At 42.2% G+C, this 18,556-nt stretch overlaps 1 protein-coding gene across 1 annotated transcript; it reads right to left on the reverse strand.

Annotated features, from left to right (window-relative positions):
* Positions 1–11,805: 11,805 nt before the first annotated feature.
* On the reverse strand, positions 11,806–16,913 carry CLEC3A (C-type lectin domain family 3 member A). Its single transcript, XM_027697677.1, has 3 exons — positions 16,799–16,913; positions 14,873–14,953; positions 11,806–12,197 (listed from the first exon to the last, which is right to left on the reverse strand). Exons 1-3 carry the CDS (start codon positions 16,911–16,913, stop codon positions 11,806–11,808), a joined length of 588 nt encoding a protein of 195 aa, XP_027553478.1.
* Positions 16,914–18,556: the final 1,643 nt, after the last annotated feature.

Raw genomic sequence — 18,556 nt, forward strand, 5'->3', positions numbered from 1 at the left:
TACCAGTTCCGCGCCGGTCAGTGGTTTACCAGGGCTGCACGGGGTAGTGGCTAATCCCGTGTTGGGTGGGAGCTGCTGTGTTTAGTTGTTCCCTGCGGGAGGACGGGCGGGAGCTGCTCCCGCTCTCCTTCACACACCGAGCGCCAGAGTTGGGCTCCGGCCGCTGCCGCCGCCCTGTGGCACCGCCCGGTGCCGCAGCGCCCTCGGCTCACCCGGAGCCGCCCCTCGGGCCCGGCCGAACGCCGTCCTGCCGGGCGGGCCCCTTGGGCCGCTCCCTCTGCCGCTGTCCCTGTGCCAGGGGCCGGGATGAGGACGCGGGGGATGCCCCGCCTCGGGCTGCCGGCGGCCGTCAGTGCCCGGCCTGGCCAGCAGGAATTCCAGAGGGACCGCGCGCTGCTTGCGCTGGAACACACAATCAGAAAGAGCTGTAAAATTTGGGAAAATAAGGCTGATTCGTTATGCTTTTGAAAGCATTTCTTTTGTAGCTCTCACTGATCTTTCCACCTGCCCGGAGGTTCTCGTGGTTCGCAGGAAAATGTGCGTTTTCCCTTAAAAGTCCTGGGTCAGATCGCAGCCCTGAGGGTGATCCCCATCGGATCCCACCCAACTGGGCAACCACTGCAGGTGTTCTACAGGGTGGGGAAAACCGCCAGAGACCACCGGCAGCGACCTGGAGTCAGCAGAGGCACCGGGGCCAAGGGATCTGTGCCCACAGAACTTCCTCAGGACACCACCAGCACGGGGCTGGTGCTGGCTGTACCCTCTGGCTTGCTCAGGAAACTGTGGAAGGGGAAACTGAGGAATGAGTCCATGTGCTTTGAATACTGGGGTGGGATTTGAGTCCCCCTACTCCACCTTCTTGGCACAGCAGGCAAGAGATGGCACCCTGTGCCCAGTAGTGCCCATGTCCAGGCTGTCCTGCTCTAATCCCAGTGGGCGACTGAGTCCCTCGCAGCCACTGACACGCTCTCCTCCACGCCGAGAGGGGGGACACGATCAGAAAGGTAAAAATGCAAAACCTCATGGGCTAAGACAGTTTAATACGGAAAACAAAGCAGAACCAAACAAGTGATGCAAAAAGAGTGGCCCACAACAAGCCACACAGCACCTTGCTGGTCTGGGAGCAGCAGACGAGGGGCTGAGCAGACATCATGAGGTGTGGGATAATCCCTTGGGTTAAGGGAGTCTGCTGTCCCAGCTGTGTCCCCTCCCAATGTCTGGTGCCCAACCTGCTCACTGGTGCAGGGCTGAGGAGCAGAAAAGGCCTCAGCACTGTGCACTCCCTGCTCAGCCGTGGCTCGGGCAGTGCTGTGTCACCCACACTGCTTTGGTCACAAATCCCAAACCAGTGCACATTCTTAGCCTTGTCACCAACTCCAGACTCAGTGAGGTCCCCACCTCTGGGCTTGGTGCTGTCCCTGTCACACACTTGAACATCCCCAACCCGCAAACTTTCCAAGGTCCCCACCCCCTTGTTTGGTGCATCCCAGTCCCCGCTCTCAGTGCTCTCCACATCCCTACAGAGCTGGCCCCACTCCTGTTCCCATGCTTTCCATTACAGGTGTGCCTGCTATCAACAGGGAGCCTGTCAACACACATGAGGGGGATGCCACAGATGAGTGGTGGTGATGTCATGGCAGCCACTGTGACATCATCACCAATGCCAGCATCAAAGGATACTGGGCATCAGTGTTATCTGCAGAGGCGAGGAGAGGGGTTTGGAGAAGGAGCTTGCCCTGGGCTGCGTAGGGGGGAGGGTAGTTGGAGGGGCTCTGGGCCCTCACACACATCCCTCTGTTCCCTCTGGGTTGGTGGAGGAGCGTCAGGAAACCAAAGCCCGGCACTGCTGGGGCAGAGGCTCTCCCAGTGCTCACCACCAGCCTGTTCCGTTTCACAATGGTGCAGCACAACGCCAGCTCGGGAGGCTCCCACGACACCATGGCCATCAAGAGGGACAACTGCTCCCAGTTTGGGCCCATACGGATCCGGCACCTCTTACGGCAGGAACGGCGGGCGAGAAAGCCCTACAGCCGTCCAGGAAAGCAGCGCAGGGCCAGCCGTGTGCCAGCCCCCCGTGCTGAACCCCCTCACCTGGCACAATAAAGTCTGCTGGTCTGCACTGGGAGATCCCACACTCATTTGTCAGTCATCCTCCTCTGCCTTTCTCGGAACTGTTCAGGGATGGGTTGTCTTCTTCCTCAGGGTTGGCAGCGCCTTCCATGCTTTGGCCTCCGTTCCCTGTCCTGGCTGAGCTGGGGGGTCATGGCACAGCCTCAGCCCACCGGGGCTGGGTAGTGCTGCCAGCTTTAGGGGGGTGCTGTCAGTTTTGGGGGGGCTGCCTGGCCTGGGGGAAGGTGCCTGGTTCGGGGGTGTATCTGGGGGTTCTTTCTGGACTTGTGGGACTGTTGGTGGGTTTAAGATGTGTCCCTGGGCTTGGGAGAGTTTTTGGGTTTGGAGGTTGCCAACAGGTTTTGGGGGTGTGCCTGAGTGTGGTGTCTGCTGTCAGTTTGGGGGGAAACTCCAGGGTTTGGGAGGGTTACCATGTGTGTCAGGTGTGTGCTGCCAGATTTGGGGAGTGCTGCCAGGTGTGGAGTGCATCTGGATTTAGGGTTTGTTCCTGGGCAATGCCACCAAGGTTTAAGGGTTATTTCTGGTTTGGGGGTGCCAGTGGGTTGAAAGCTGTTAAAAGCAAGTGACATAGTGACATTTCATTTGTGAGGGATTTGAATCCAGCTTATATTTTAAAGGAACTTCAGTGTGTGATGCATTTGCAGAAAGAAGTATCATAAGTCCTACACTCCCCTCTCATTTCCTTTTGGATGACTGTGCACTGTTTATCTGTTTATCTTGCCTTTGTTTCACTCTCTCTCTGAATCTCTGTCATCCCAGTGAAGCACATCACATCTGGTTTGCAGTCATAACTCTATTTCCTTGGCAAGACTGTGGGAATTCTCCCCTGTGCACGTTAAGTACAACTCAGTGGACTATTTTATGGACTTTCAGCTAATTTTTGTTTTGCCTGAAAGTCAATTTGAATTCAGTAGGAGGCTAGCATTCCATTCCTTTACATCCTGACATCTACTGATCCTGTAATTGAGTAGCAAAAAAAAGCAGCCACAGTTGCCTAATCTACTAACTTAGTGTTAAGATGATCTAATGAGGAAAAAAAGCATTTATGGAAGTGCAAATTAATGGACATATTGGATTTCATTTCAACCTGGAAAAACCAGTGTATTGGTATGTCCCTATCAGAGGAGAAATTTCCAAAGGCTAGAATCTCATGTTGGCACCAAGTAGCTGGATTTTCAAAAGGTCTTAATTACTGAGTGTTGAACGCTGTTGGACCTTGGGTCTCAAGTCTAAATGTACTCCTTAAAACCTGGTCATGAGTTCCCCTGAAAGTCATGCACAAGATGTTTGATTTAAGGTATTCACCTTTCCCTACTCAATGAAAATATATATATTCTGTGGTTTTGAAGAGGGACCAAAGGGAGACTTACCTCCAAAAATAGTCTGCGGCTTGCACAGACTTTAAAAATGAAAAATAGATCTTTAAAGAGTAATGGTTAACAATATGCCCTCATTACTCATTTTTAAATTGCTTTTCTTGGCACAAAACACTTCTGTGGTGGAGCCTCTATTCCACAGTTGGAGAGAATCCAGCATTTTAACTCTTTGATACAACTCACAAAACTCTTCACAATTATTCTGTCTTCAGTGGTAATATAGAACTCTCATAATAGATTAATAAAAATCTCCAAACACACACTTTTGTGGGCCTAAGCTACACACAAGACTCTAATGGGGGGATCCTCTGCTACAAATATTCAGCACGTGATTGGAGTAGTCAAATGTAACATATAACAGTGTTAAAAAGCAGATCTCAGTCCTCTCAGCTAAAGATCATATTCCTGAATGTTTTTCACATGATTCATTAGTTTCTAACAACTAGTGTCATCCCTTTGGCAGCAGAGCTTGATAAGGTACTATTTAACTTTTTCCTCAATAAAAGTCAACTGTATCTGTGAAGACCCCAACTCTTTCCTGACACAAGAGGGGAGCAGAGATGCCTGTGTAGTGTATACAGCACTGTCAAGCAGGAAGGTGGGAAGAAGCATAGGTAGGAGAAGTTCTTAACCTACCAAGATATTTCCAGCAAAGTTTACTGTATCATGACAAAAAGAAAGTATTAATATCACCTTTTAGTAGTACCTGGTTGACACAGCAGCTAAGGAAGACTTATGAAACAGTTGGTGTGTTCTTGCTTTCTCAGGTTTGAGTTTAAAGACAAAAGGTGCACCCATAGCATCTGGGTCAGACAGTTGCCAGCAAAGCTTTTCTGCTCCATGATTAGTGACTACATAGCTTCCAAAGAGGAAACTCATGTCTAGCTGTCTCAGGATGTTTAACTTAAAGGATTTGACACTGTAGACATACCCTAATCATTCAATCCTGAAAATTATTTGCTCTCATCAGCTGTTCAGGAGAGGATAGCTTGTACAATTGCTACCAGGTAAAGCTGATTAGAGAGCAGAGATCAGCTTTTCCTTTTTTTTTTTTTTTTTTCTTCCTTTCTCCCTAGCTCCCTTCTCTGCATCTAATCTCTCTTTCTTCTTCCCTCCAAGAAAAGAAAACTAAAAAAAATCGAAACCCTCAAAAATTTTCTGCTTTGCTTGATCATTTTTCTCCTTCTGCTTTTTTTTGCTTGACCACAAAACCAGACAACCCATTATTCACCCAGCTCTACTAATGAGTTTCTTTCTCAGATTTTATGTACCCTGCATAATGAAGAACATCTGTACCTTGAGTAAAACTTGACATTTCCCTCCCTATTGACCAATGGCCTTTTTCTCTTTTCTTTTAATGCAATACTACTAAATGCAATGCCTGGGAAAGAAAACTGGCAGAGTCTCCAGAACATTCTATTCTGATCACCTTCCCTCAATATTTCAGTAGAATTACCCAATTCATATGGTAATCATTTCCTTCTAATCAATGTTTCATATGTGACCTTGCTTATTCACTCCTACTTATTCCCACTTGCCAAGAAAGCCAAATGAGACTATTGGGGGCATATGTCTTTCATGATACTAAAAACAGATTGATCATGCTGGCAGCATGCTAAGAAAAAGATGTTTCTCGTTAATTAACACTTATAAATAATTTGTCAAAGGTTACAGAGTGCTTGATATATTCCTTAATAAACCGTTATTACATGGACCAGCCAACCAATAAATTGCTTATAACTACAAAAGCTCTTCTGTTGTGCTTAGAGTGCTTCTCAACCTTTCTGAAAACCAAGGGGCACCTACTATCTTGTGAAAATGTGTTTCATATGAGTTTATTATGTTTTTATTACTCATATTAACATATCTCTTTATTTTGTCTTGATGGTTTGGTCATCTGCATGAGATCGATTTTTTGAAAGGAGAGAGACCATTTTTCAGGCTTCCTTGTGGTGTCTGGCAGACCATCAGTGTTCCAGGTTGAGGTATAGTGATGTATGGTACACACTGCTCAGGGAAGGTGCTGTTAGCAGCTTCTTCATTTAACTCTTTCTAGAACTTAGATTCTAGTCATTAACATTATTGAACAGCTGCAAACACACACACATGTCAGCAGGTACAGTTTATATTTCCTAAGAAACCTTCTGATTTTATTTTAACACTAGTACAGCACCAAGTTTCAGTAGGGCATTTAATGAAGACCTAAAAACCTGGATTTAAAATTCTGAAAAAAGACAGCAAAGCTTGTCTCTGAGGGACAGGGACTGCATCAAGTCTCCTAGTGCCCCTGATATGTTTGCAAGATCCAGTGGATGCTACTTAAATGCCATATATTGGCAAATATATTGCAGGAAAATTTATAGTGCCATGCGGGCCAAGGTCTGGGAAGATTCACATGCTTATAAAATCCCTATGAGCCTGTTGTCTTCCATTTTTCCAGTGTCTCCGTAGCAGAGTGTACAAGAGAAAACAGAAGATGTTTTCTTTGGTACCTGCCTCTGGCCTCAAAAGCTGCATTCGCTTCATACACATTCCAGGATTCCACAATGTAATCTGGGCTGATCCCAAGAACTCAGATGGATTCTCCACAAGAACCATCCACTATCACAGGAACTTCTTTGGCCAGTCTCAAGATAAATGCTTTCTTACAGGATCACCTGAAAAGAACCTTTTAAAGACGATGTTCGTATGTGATTTCCTTGCTAGGGAAACCACATGAAGTGGTTCACCTTCTTTATACTGGGAACACCAGCAAAGCAGCCCATGAGAATGTAGTCCTGTCAGTTAAACTCAGGAATAAATTACAAGAAAACATAAACAAAAACATTACACCTCACTGAAAGATCCCTTGTCCGGATTAAACACACATCTTTAGGAAGATCTCAAAGTACTGCAGCATATTAGTAAAATTTTGCACCTGATACCATTTTGAACCAGTTATGTGTGTTCCATCTTACAGACATGGGAAGCAGCCTAGCAGATCAGGCAGTTAGAATTTAATTTCATTTAAAGCAGTGGAGAAATTCCACTGAGATTTTTGCATTAGTAAACACAAAAGAGAATTAGTACCAAAGGTTTTATAAACTGGGGACTAAGCAATATTCATGACATTGTCTTCACACAACAGATTTTATGACATGTAGGATTAAGAGAGGACAAAGGGCTTCTTAGCAATGCCTTTCAACTACCTTTTATAATGTTCCAAAATGGTCACAGTGATTCTTGGTAAGCAACATTCTCAGCAAATGTTGTGTTTTAATCAGCAAAAGAGCATGCTAGGTGGTTGCAGGTCATACAAATGATGATTAACAATAAGAATGGGTTGATAATGCCAATAACTCCAGGGCCAAGAGAAAGTTAGGCATGAGTAAACATCTTTGAAGACAATATTTGAATTCTGACCTTGGTGCTTGGAACAGAGGAAGCTGTTTCTCACCTAGTGGACCTAATTATGCCTCAACACTACGGACTACAGAGTCTTAAATCTTTGTGTCAGCCACATTTTTATAGGAAATAGTTTAACTTCGTGTCGCATGTATGAAATATATTTGCAATAGGAACAGATATAGTTTTCATTTCTCTAACCAATTAAAATCGTAATATTATAAATATAATATACATATTTGAACCAAGACAAATATCTCAGTCTTCATCAGGCTAAAGTGAAAATATCTGAAATAGTGCCTTTTCAAACTTGGACAGGCTTCCTAAAACACATTTGCCTCCAGCATCCATGTTTGCACTTCAGCATATTGTTCTGTGCTTAATCAGATACAAGCACAGTTTGCTTCATCCTTCTAATCTTGATATTTTTCACTTTGCTGTATTTAGCTTAGACTGATTGCTCAGCTAAATATGTAGAATGGTAATTAGTTTAAAAGCATGGTAGATTTATAGAGCAGTTCTACAGTAACTCATTATTGGCTACACTGATCACATGGTGTGCAGTAACAGAATTAGTCTGGACATACTGGGGTAAATATGAAAGATAATATTTGTCAATTGAATGTTTAAAACAGCATTACCTGACCCAGGAATCAAAAATAAAGTTAATTTGATGTGCACTTTTTTTTTTAATAGAAGGGAAATTCATGGTCCCTGTCAGAGGACAGAGTAGTTGTGGCAGGAACAATCCTTGCCCTCCTCTCTCTCCCAGCTGACATCTTTGTTATCTGGCACCTTGATCCTCCCGCCTGCTCAGTCCCTGTGCTGTTCCCACACACACACATTCCCACTCAGCTGTCCCCCACATTCCCACTCAGCTGCCCCCACATTCCCACTCAGCTGTTCCCACATTCCCACTCAGACACTGCACCCAGGATGGAGGGATATGTCTGTGCTCGAGATGGTGGGATATTCATCCCTTGCCCTCTTGGAAAAGAAAGACACCCTAGTGGCTGAGGTACTGGTTCCAGAAGAATTAATTTTCCTCTCCTTGCTCAAAGTTGCTTAATTTCAATCCTTAATTCTTTAATGCTTCAGCTATCCCTTTGTAAAATGGGGATAAGGATCTTCCTTTTGTCTATCTAGACTGTAAGCATTTTGGAACAGGCACTTTGTTTTGCCAAGGTGCACCAGAAGGCTCTGAACACAGGACATGCTCATATTTTATGTTAGAATAAGGAACTCTGGCAACATATAAGAAAAAATTAAACAAATCAGTTGTCTTTTGCAAAGGGCTAATTCTGCTAGTTCTTCTTGACCTGATGTCTGCATTTGCTAGTTTAAACATCTCCAGGAATGAAACCAGGGTGATAGCCAGTAAAAATAGAAGAAGGGTGACAAGTCTTGTTTTGGCCCAAAGTCTGTTGAAGTAAATTGAAAAACAGTCCTTTTGCTTCAGTACTTCGTACATCAGGATTTTCGCTTGGAATGGACTGAAGGATTTCACAAGTGAAAGGTTTCCAAAGCAAGACCTAGTTCTGCTCCTGTGCTTCCTTCACTGGGAAGGAAAATCTCACTGCTACTGAAGGAGGAGAATGAGTCTTTTCATTTACACTGGATTTTCTGAAAAAGTAAAAGATCCTGGCAACTCTGCCTTTTGAACAAACATCTTCTGCAGGAGCACTTGTCTTAAAGCAGATTGTACTTCAACATTTGTGAACTAAGAGTTTGGGATATTCTGGTTGAGACCCCCTTGATTTCAACAGGAATCTTTCCATTCACTTTGAAGAACTTTGGGTCATGCCCTAATAGTGCAACTCTAGGAGGTTTCTATTCCATTTTCCCTAAAGATGTATGTTTTATTTTTGCAAAATGATTATCATTATATGGAAAAATAGTGTAGTACTTTAGTAAAACAAAGATAAATGGCACTGTGCCTCTGAGGAGGTTAAGTATTCCTGGAAAAGCTATTTTTCATTATATTTGTTTGAATTAGAGAGAGGGAGATTACTTTAATTTTGAAGGGTTTAGTAATTACTAGCAGCTCTCATAGCTGTGATACAATATAAAGGCAGCTCATTTAAAAGTACATCCTTTACTTTACAACTAAACCCTCTGTAGAGTCTTGTCCCTGTTGTGCTGCTGCTACTTTTCTTTTTAATTACACGTGTATTCATCTCTGATTATCCTGACAGAGGTGATATATGTTTGTGGAATTTTCCACATTTCTTCTGCATAAGCATAGAACAATAAAAACTGTGGTGCTTTAGCATGTGTATCATGTTCCCATGTTTTAGGTCTGAATATCTCTAGCTTATAAGCAGCCTGTCTATTTAAATGTGCAATCCACAGGTGCCTGGCCCTAATGTATCAGTAAAAGGTTTTGTTCATTACCACAAAAAGTTTTTAAAATCTTTTCTTCCCTATCCAGGGTTCAAGTGGGAATCACTGTGTGAGTGCCCACCCCGTGACACAGCACCCCTCTGCAAGCAGGATGCCCCAGCTGCAGAACTCCAGCTCTTCCAGCCCTTCAGCTGCTGGACACAGGTGTGCTGGGGAGCAGGTGGCCCTGGGGCACAGCCTGGTGGGACTTCTGCAGAGACAGGAACCCAGAGTTGGAACTGGAAGGGGAAATGTCACTGGGAGAGCTCAGATGATTTCAGAGAATGATAGTGGGAAACCAGTGTAGAGAAGGGAGCCTGATGGGCTCGAATGGAAAAGATGGGAAATGCCACATGTTTATCAGGAAAGAAGAAAGGTAGGAGTGATGGTCTGGGGGAAAGAACTGGTGCAGCAGTGGGGCAGAGCAGGCCCAGCAGGCAGCAAATACTCCCCCTCACCCTGAGCTCATTCCTCATGGGCACATTTGGCCTTTGAGAGGAAAGACTGTGGCAGTTACTTTGACAGGACAAAGTTTGTCTCCCTGCTGTGTTTTCACTTCGTTTTCTGTCTTGCTCTCACTACAGATATTTCTGGAGGAAATCTCCCACCATCTGCTCTCCAATTCTATCCACATGAATTTTCCACCATCATTTTCCCTGTTGCTTTATGTCTCTTTGTTATTTCTTAACTAATCATCCTGTTGGGAAGCTTCAAATTGATTTGTGTAAGGTGGGTTTTGTCTTCATGTACTAAATCACTGCTGAACAAAGTTTGGTATCTGTGTCCACTGGCTGATAAACATCCACCAAAAATATCCATAAACATTCCTGCATACAACTTCAGAAGCTTGGCTGAAATAGATTGGATGGGACATAAATGTATAAACTCCTCAAAGGTAAACAAGTTCTGGAATTGCTGGTGAGTTTTCAATCTGACTGTAGGGATATGCTGAGATACTGACTTATTTCAGACAAGCCAGAGGTAAAGAAGCCATACAAAATTACTTCAGACTTTTAATAACGTAAAAGTGTAGGTAACAGGAATACCGACCCCAACCTTAGCAAAGGCTACATTTTGAAAGAAAATTGTATATAAATGGGGACCTTTTGCTTCCCTATTTCGGCTCAGGAGCTAAGTGAGAGAATTCAAAATCAGGCCAAATACATAAGCACAGGATGAATGAAAATGGATTGGAATGAGTTGAAAATTAATTTAATTACCACATATTACAGTGATGCATTGAATAGTTGCATCTCATACAGCATTTGGCAAGTAGGAATCCAAATTTTGTCCTGTGGCCTGTAAGCACAACAGTAAAAAAAAAGTTCCCTTTTTGAATCCTCAAGAAAAGTCTTAGGAAAGAATGGCCTTCACATGGATGCATAAGCTGTCAAAAATACTACAACAATTAAATACCAGTAATTGCAAATTTATTGCATAATTTAAGAAAATCTTGCACATTTAAAAAGTAAGAAGTAGGATTGAGCCTCCAAGCAGCAATATATTAAAATATTTAAATGAAATTCCTATCCACAATAGAGAAAATGCTATTTATGACATGAAGGCAAATCTCTGTTGCGAGGTTAAGAACACCAAAAAGCAACCAGCGTGTTTTACTTTGTTTTCAGTTGTCGGGTTTTAAGTTGGGAAAATTTGCATGTGGCCATGGTTTGAGCTGTGGTTTGGCCCCACTCTTTTGTGCCACTCATCCTGCCTTTCCCACGGGAAGAGGTGGGATGTTGTGTCCAGAAAGGGGATCCTCCCTCCCTCCCTGTGCTTTCAGGCAGTGTGACTCTCTGGGTGATAAAGCCTGTCTGATGCTGCAGGAGAGAAGGATTATTAAGGCTTTACACAGTAGAGGTGTGATCTAGTTCCAGGTTGGTTTCTTCTATGGGAATGTTCCAAATGATATCTAATATTTAACCATAATTGAGACATTAAGAAGCAAACTGGTATTTTAAAACAGCCACTCCCCTGTTTTCTAGCATTGTATCGTTGTGAGCTGCAGGTAGCGTAAAAATTACCATCAGATTTTTCTGTTTCATTCTCCATTCTTAACCCATAGGTAAAACTCTTGGTCAGAGATACATCCTATTAAGCTCTATCAAGATAATGGCTGTTTTTCACAGGAGCTCACATAATGCCAAAGTCCCTCTTAAGCTCTGGAACTGAGAGGATCCCTACACCTTATATTGGGAAGGGTCATCATACAGCAATCTTTTGTAAATAAAGTACAGAGATAGGAGGTGAAATCCAGCAACACAAACACCAGGTTGAAATAATATGCCAAAATATGATATAATCTGGGTCAAAACATAATATATATCCCTGTACATAATAAGAGCACTCAGAAAACATAATATTTTAGCATCTGAATAGAAAATAACTTAACAGAGCAAACTTGTGTTTCAGGAAGGAGTGAGTACGACGCAGGAGATGGATAGTTTTAACTCACCACATCCTAAGTGGGAGGGGTTACTAAGCAAAACTGCATGTTAACCAGAAACATGGCTATGGTCTTTTGCATCTGTAATTATGGGATCAGGAATTCACAAATGTATCTTTTGGCGGTACGACACACCTCATCCACCCACTTGCCTTGGGATGAAAGAGAAAAAAACACACAGTTTTCACGCTTGCCCCCGTTGGGCTGGGCACGATCCCAGTTGAAGTACTGCAGAACCATACCATTGACATCAACAAATTTCCCTTCATTTATCATGTCAGTGACCCCCAGCCAAAACTCGGATGCTCTGGGCGTGCTTCTCTTGCCATAATCTCGGAGAATGTTTGTTTCCTCATTATTCCTTGGGATAGCCAGCGTCCCTCCCTTGGTTATGCAGTCTTCATTGGCTTCATGGAAATGTTTGGTGCCTTCTGACATGAGGTAGCACTTCTTATGGGCCTTTGTCCCACGGAGACACACTGGGAATAGAAATGAGTTTGTACGTTCAGTACAAGTGTGGGCAAGAGCTTTCAGTAATGGCTCTTCTAATGATAATTTTCTAAAGGTATGTTGAAAATGGAGCAGACAAGTCCCTCAGCAAGTGAAAGGCTTTGACTTCACAGAGTGGAGCTTCTTCTTTTACTGAATAATCCTGCTTTCACACATTTTTTACCTTATTTCATCAGTCTTGAATGGATGAGGTATGGATTGTATTGTTGGCAGATGTGAGTTGGTCATCAGGAAACCTTTATTTGGCATTATAGTAGAGACAGATCTAAATGTCTTTTAATATTTATGCTATTTAAGTGCTAAAGTAAAGTAAATTTTTATACCTTAACTAAGCTCAGTTTCCAACAAGCAAGGGCAGGAGAGAAAAGTGCTGTATTAAATGTGTCCTGCTTACCAGAAAAAAATATTAATTTGAAATTTATAATGCAAGTCTTTGAATGATTGATAAAAGTGTATTTCCACTTGCAGAATTCATATTCACCTCTTTAGGTGTTAATTTCTTTCTAACGAAGTCTCCCCCTTCAAACTCTAAATTCAAATGAAGTAAAGTGACTTACAACTATAAGCACTTTTAAAAAGTGCACACTTATTACTGAGCTTGCAGGACAATCTGGACCAAATCTTCTAAATATTTGCATTTATAAATCTGTTTGCTCTTACTTCTAGTGGAAAATATAAGGGAAGTCTTGATGTAAAGTCCAAATGCACTAGAACATTAATTTGGCATATGCTCTGTAACTGGAATGGCCTTGCAGAGCCGCTGTCGGAGTCCTTCCAGCCCAAGGTCTGTGAGGGAATCCTTAAACTTTGCCTTCCAACTCTCCTAATGCAGATATGTGAAAAACTGATTCTCCCAAGAAAAATACTTACAGCAAGAGAACCCTCCTTGATGGAGTGTTCCTTCTGAGCTGAGGGAGGTAGCAAAGGCCTTGAATAAACTCCTGTGACAATTATTTTTAGAGTCCTACATGTGGCTACTTGCAGATTATTTCATTTATTGCTTAACCCCATCTTGTACTTACAACATCTTCTGCCCTGATGTTTTCTATAATCTGTTTCTAATTCCTGTCATCTGTTCTTGTAAGAAAGTAATTATGTCTCTGATCAACAGGATATGGAAATCCACTTTGGACCATATTCTATGTCTCAGTTTTTAATATTTCCAGTTGTACTATTCACTGCATTCCTTAGCTGCATTTCATGGTCATAATTTTATATTAGAGCTTAAATTTCAAATTTTAACCCTTCCAACTGCTAATGGCCAAAGAGGAGTGATGAACATATTTGTTAAATGTGGAGTACTTTAACAAATTTATGTTTGTGGGAAAGATCAGAGAGACTTTATCTACTTCAGCAATGCTGCATCAATGATAAAGACTGGCCATCTTTAGGGAGAAAGTATATGTTGCAAAGTGGTGTGTGTCAGCATTTCACATTTCACACCAAGTAAAAAGGAGACCCAGGAAACTCAAGCAAAAGAAGAAATCAGATTTTTAATGTGTATTTTAGAAATGTCCACAAGCTAAAAAAGCAGCTCCTTTTTCAGTTATCATAAGGACATTAACAAATACAGTCAGAGCTGGGGTGGTGATAGGTCTCTTTTTGCCAGATTTGGAATCCAGTTGAACAGTGTGGGTTATGAATTTAGAATAAAGCTCAAAATAAGTTTTGAGGATAAAAAATCTCCTGGCTCTGGTTTCATTTCTAAGCCACTGCGTGCTTACTCTCAAGCTCCTTCTGGAAGCAACACAAGAGTTACTTTTGAACAAGAGTTACTTGTCTAGCACAGGCTCCCTCTTTTAAGAAACTTCTAAAGCCTTATTATAAGACCTTTGAAATAAAAATATTTTGTAAAGCTCAAAAAGCTCTATGTAACCCAAGGCATAAAACTGGACAACCCAGATATTACCATCCCTAAGGAAAATATGTTCTGTTTCATGGGAATGATGTAATTTCCTCTGTAGTGTCTTCTTGTACAAGATTAAATGCCAAATTTTACGTCAACAGCTGTGAAAAAGCACAACTGTCTAGTAGGTGCATGTGTATTTATCCTTCCCATTTTGTTTGGAAATTTCCACCTGGTTATTTAAATACTTAAAGGACTCTGCACATTGGTTCAGGGTATTTCTGAACTCACAGTGGATATAACTTCGAAGTTTTATGGCAACATTCAAACTTGAATGTTGCAAACTGCACATTTTAAATAGGCTCAGTCCTTTTAGCTTCCTTTTGGGAGTATTCTCAGCCTTTTCCATGAATACTTTTGCCTTTCTAGTTAGCCCATGTTCATATCAAAGCTGGGCACCTCACTCTGACCATTTAAACCCTCAAACCCAGAAACCCTCGTTGTGTTGTTGCCTTTGATGATACCAAAACTCACAGCTCGAAGTTGTACAAAGACAAACGTAGTTTTTGCTCCAGATTGACTCTTGCTCTTAGTGAAGAATCATCACTTGTTCAGACTTGATTTCATTTGAATCCTTCCTTCCACACTTGTCTCACTGGTACACCTGTGGCACACCACGCTCTTAAGCAGTTGTATATCTTAGTCACAAAATCCCATGAGAGAGAGGGATGGGAGTGAAGGGGAGAGGAGAGGTAGTGAGAACTTCTGGAAGCCATTGACCAGTGTAAGCTGCTTTACCTGTTTGGAGCGCTTGCATTTCTTTCAGAGCATTTACTTCTCGCCACAATTTGTCAATCTGGGTCTTCAGGTCATCTTTTTCTTAAATAAAATCAATATACATAAATTAACAGACATGCACACACACACAAATTAAAAAATTATATATTAAAAGCTGTTTCAAAATATAATGGGTTGCTGCATTGCTGAGATGTGTTTTGATTATTTTTAAAGATTTGTCCTTAATGAAAGAATTCCTGCAGGATTCCTATAAAAAACAGAAGGAACCCACCTCTACCTTTCATTCTCATAGTTTATCATGGACTTCATCCTAGTAACTGTTTGAAAACCATGGATTGTTGCAGCTGATCATTATTTAGTGAGTTGGTATCTAATATACAGAAAATGTATCATTTTCTTTTGAACCTGTACACTCTGGTGACATACAAATAATAGCAGGACACAGGTTGTATTTTTTCAAAGAAATGTTATTTCTATGAGCATGACAGTTTCACAGAACTGTTGTTTTAACAACAGTGAGGAACAACAAATGAAATCCAGCTGGACAGTCTGAGTACTGCAGTCAAGCTTGTTGAGCTGCAATCTCTCCTTCCCAGGATTGACCTTCCTCTCTCCCTCACTACAGACAGGGCCTGGGGACTTAAGTCACACAAATTCACTCTGAATCACTATTTTGTAGTACTTACAAAAGCACCAAGAATATGGTGAAACAAGAAAAGAAGCTAATTTGCACATAACTCCATTTTCATGTCTCCTTTTCTATTATTTTTTTAAAAAATCATTGTAATATTCCACCACCACCAAACAACCAGCAGGTATGGTTCCACTGCACAAGATGGCAATTATTTGGTGGCAGCAGCGACCAGACCTTCCAGAAGCCCCAGTAATGAACATGAGGAATTAATCAGCTGTTTCACATACTGCAGAACTAACAAACCCACCGTTCCTACAGACCTGTGTTACCTCCCCAGTCCTCCAGCTGCACCCTGGAAAGCTCCTCTCCACATTCCCTGCTGCCTGTGGGTATTAACCTCACTGTCCTTCATGGCTTCCCCAAAGCAGGACTTCCAATCTGTGCTACTCTGTGCTGGCACAAAATGTGTATAAGCAGCCTGTCCTTAGGATCCCAAACTTAAAACCCTGGAGGTTCCAATATCTATAACTGCATGGCTCCAGAGCAGTGCAATCTTCTTGTACAATGGCTTTATCAAAGCGTTTTTTTCATTAGCCAGGAGTTCAAATATTTGACACCAGTGTAACCTCCATCATACCCTCTTTTATTAGAAATAAGTCTTTAAATTAAATACACAGACATCTCCAAACAGCGTTCTGTGGTTTTGTATTTGCTCTGTAAGCTTTGCTGTGGGAATTGATCCTTTATCTTTTCCTGCTAATTCTTTTTCGTTGGTTTGACTTGCCATTTCACATTACTTTTCACACAAGTAGAGTAATATTCCACAAATATTAGACAGACATTCTGTTAAAATTTGAAAATGGTGCAAAAATCTGAACAATAATCCTTGGAGACTGAATACTTTATTCTGCTTTCCCCCCCCAAACATGAATTTCCATTTTTCTGATTTTAATCAATATAACTGTGTAACTGAGAATGACTGGCCAGAGTCCTCTCTCAGCTGTACCTGTGAGTTCTGAATAATGTTGACAGAGGTAAACAGACATAACAGAGCAATATATTTACAGCTTCTATATTGCTCTATTTCCATAACTCATACTGCCACCTTATTCTTGGCTTTGCTAACTCACATATAAATGTTTTAAAGACAAATATAGTATAGACTCAAATGTCCTTTGTTATTAAGCATTTGTATAATGTAATTTTCTGGTTCATGCAATGCTATTCAAAGTACACAGTAAATTTGCATAGACTATAAGCTTCTATCCCTCCTCCCAGTTAAGACCCAGTACCTTTCACTCTACGTTTGCTGTGCCTCCTGGCTTTGAATTTGGAAGCCTGGCTGATGGTCTGATCCACCAGTAGTAAACTTATGAGTAGGAAAATCATAAGTCCAGTTTGTGCCATGTCTCTTTGAAAGACCTTAACAAGGACCTTCAAGAGATTCTCTTCAGCAGCTCTGAGAGCAAGTCACACAGACACATCTCAGTGGGGACTGCCTGAGGTCAGGTTTATAAAGTCTGGTGGTAGGGTTGGCTCCGCTCCTTGCTTACGAACTGTGTGTAATACTTAAGCTGGCTGTAGCATAAGACACCCCCTTGTTCTCACATCCCATCTGAAATTCCTATTTCCATTTTGAGCTCAGCTGTTCCAGCACTGAACAGTGCACTGATTGCCTCACTCGTAAGCGCCGTATCTCCTGTTTTAATGCTGAAGCCAAAATGTACGGAAGATCAGATGAATGCCCAAAACCATGCTGTGCAATGCCAGCCCCAAGGAGGGGGAGCCAGAAGATTTCTACAAACGTCACAAGCTCACCCAGAATGGCTCTGTCCCAAACTGGGTAAGTCATGACAGTGACCATCCTCTTACACTGAAACAAAACCGGAACGTCCCTCCCTGAGTAAATGCAAACACTGCAACTACAGACCCACGTGGAGTATATATACAGTAAGATCACATTATGTGAGGGGTGCATTTATTGCTTTATGAAGAGTTAATAAATGCCTGATAGATATGACTGCATTTCTGAGTTAGAACAGTCCATGCAACCAGCAGGGTCTAGTCAGGGGAACAAAATGTAGTAACGCTCTTCCAAAGGTTTCCAAGTCTTGTCTCTAGGGTCAGAGGAAGAGTAAAACACTACGTGCTTGAAGCAGGACAGTGTCTCTCTGGATTCTCAAGAACTCTCTGCATTTCGTTTCGTGATCTCTTTCGTTTGCTCTTGGGCTCTGTGGACTTTTGTGGGGCTGCCTTTAACTAGGGTTGCTATGGGAAGTAGAACCTCTTACTGATTTGATGAACAAATGAAATTGTCACAAAAACGTGCTCATCCATCACATTTCTCCTTTTTTTGTTGTTTTGTTTTGTTTAGTTGTTTGTTTGTTTGGGGTTTTTTTTGTTTCTTTTTTCCCCAGTGAGAGAGAGTTTGTCCAAAATGTTGACACCAAAGCCATTGCTGGGTACTGGGTGCTGGCAGGTGCAGTTCATGCCCTTCAGAACTGTTCTTCCAGACATCCCTTTGCCATTTCTGCTTTGATTACATTCTGCTGCCTTTTTTTCAGAACTGGAACAGCAAGAGACTTATTGCTTTATTAAATGAAAGCTGAGATTTAGGAACGTGCTGGTGTACTACATAAATGCATACTGGCTTTTTCCAACCCCCACATAGAGTCTAAAAGCACTTCATAACTTATAATGCACACCTACCCCATGTGTCCTGGACACCTTTAAACAACTTGCTGTACTCTCATAGTCGGTAACTAGTAATTATCTCCTAATCATTAGTTAAGAAACTCTCCATAAATGCATTCTGATGTGATAAAACTTAGTTCCAGTGGTCCTGCTCCAAAATATTTAAGTATTAACATACATTTGGTAGGGAAACCTCTGGATTTTTGTGGTTGCTTGGTCCTCAGTGCTATTACAGAGCACAGCACACTGGAAATGGCTGTTGTGGGTCCCACCCATCCAGAACTGCCCAAAACATCCCACAGAGCTGCACATTTCAGTCCATGGTAAATGTGGAATGGGCTGGCATTCCAACTAGC

The sequence above is a fragment of the Neopelma chrysocephalum genome, unplaced genomic scaffold (genome assembly GCF_003984885.1).
Source record: "Neopelma chrysocephalum unplaced genomic scaffold, ASM398488v2 Primary Assembly neopelma1_121, whole genome shotgun sequence".
In the NCBI taxonomy this organism is placed as follows: Eukaryota; Metazoa; Chordata; class Aves; order Passeriformes; family Pipridae; genus Neopelma; species Neopelma chrysocephalum.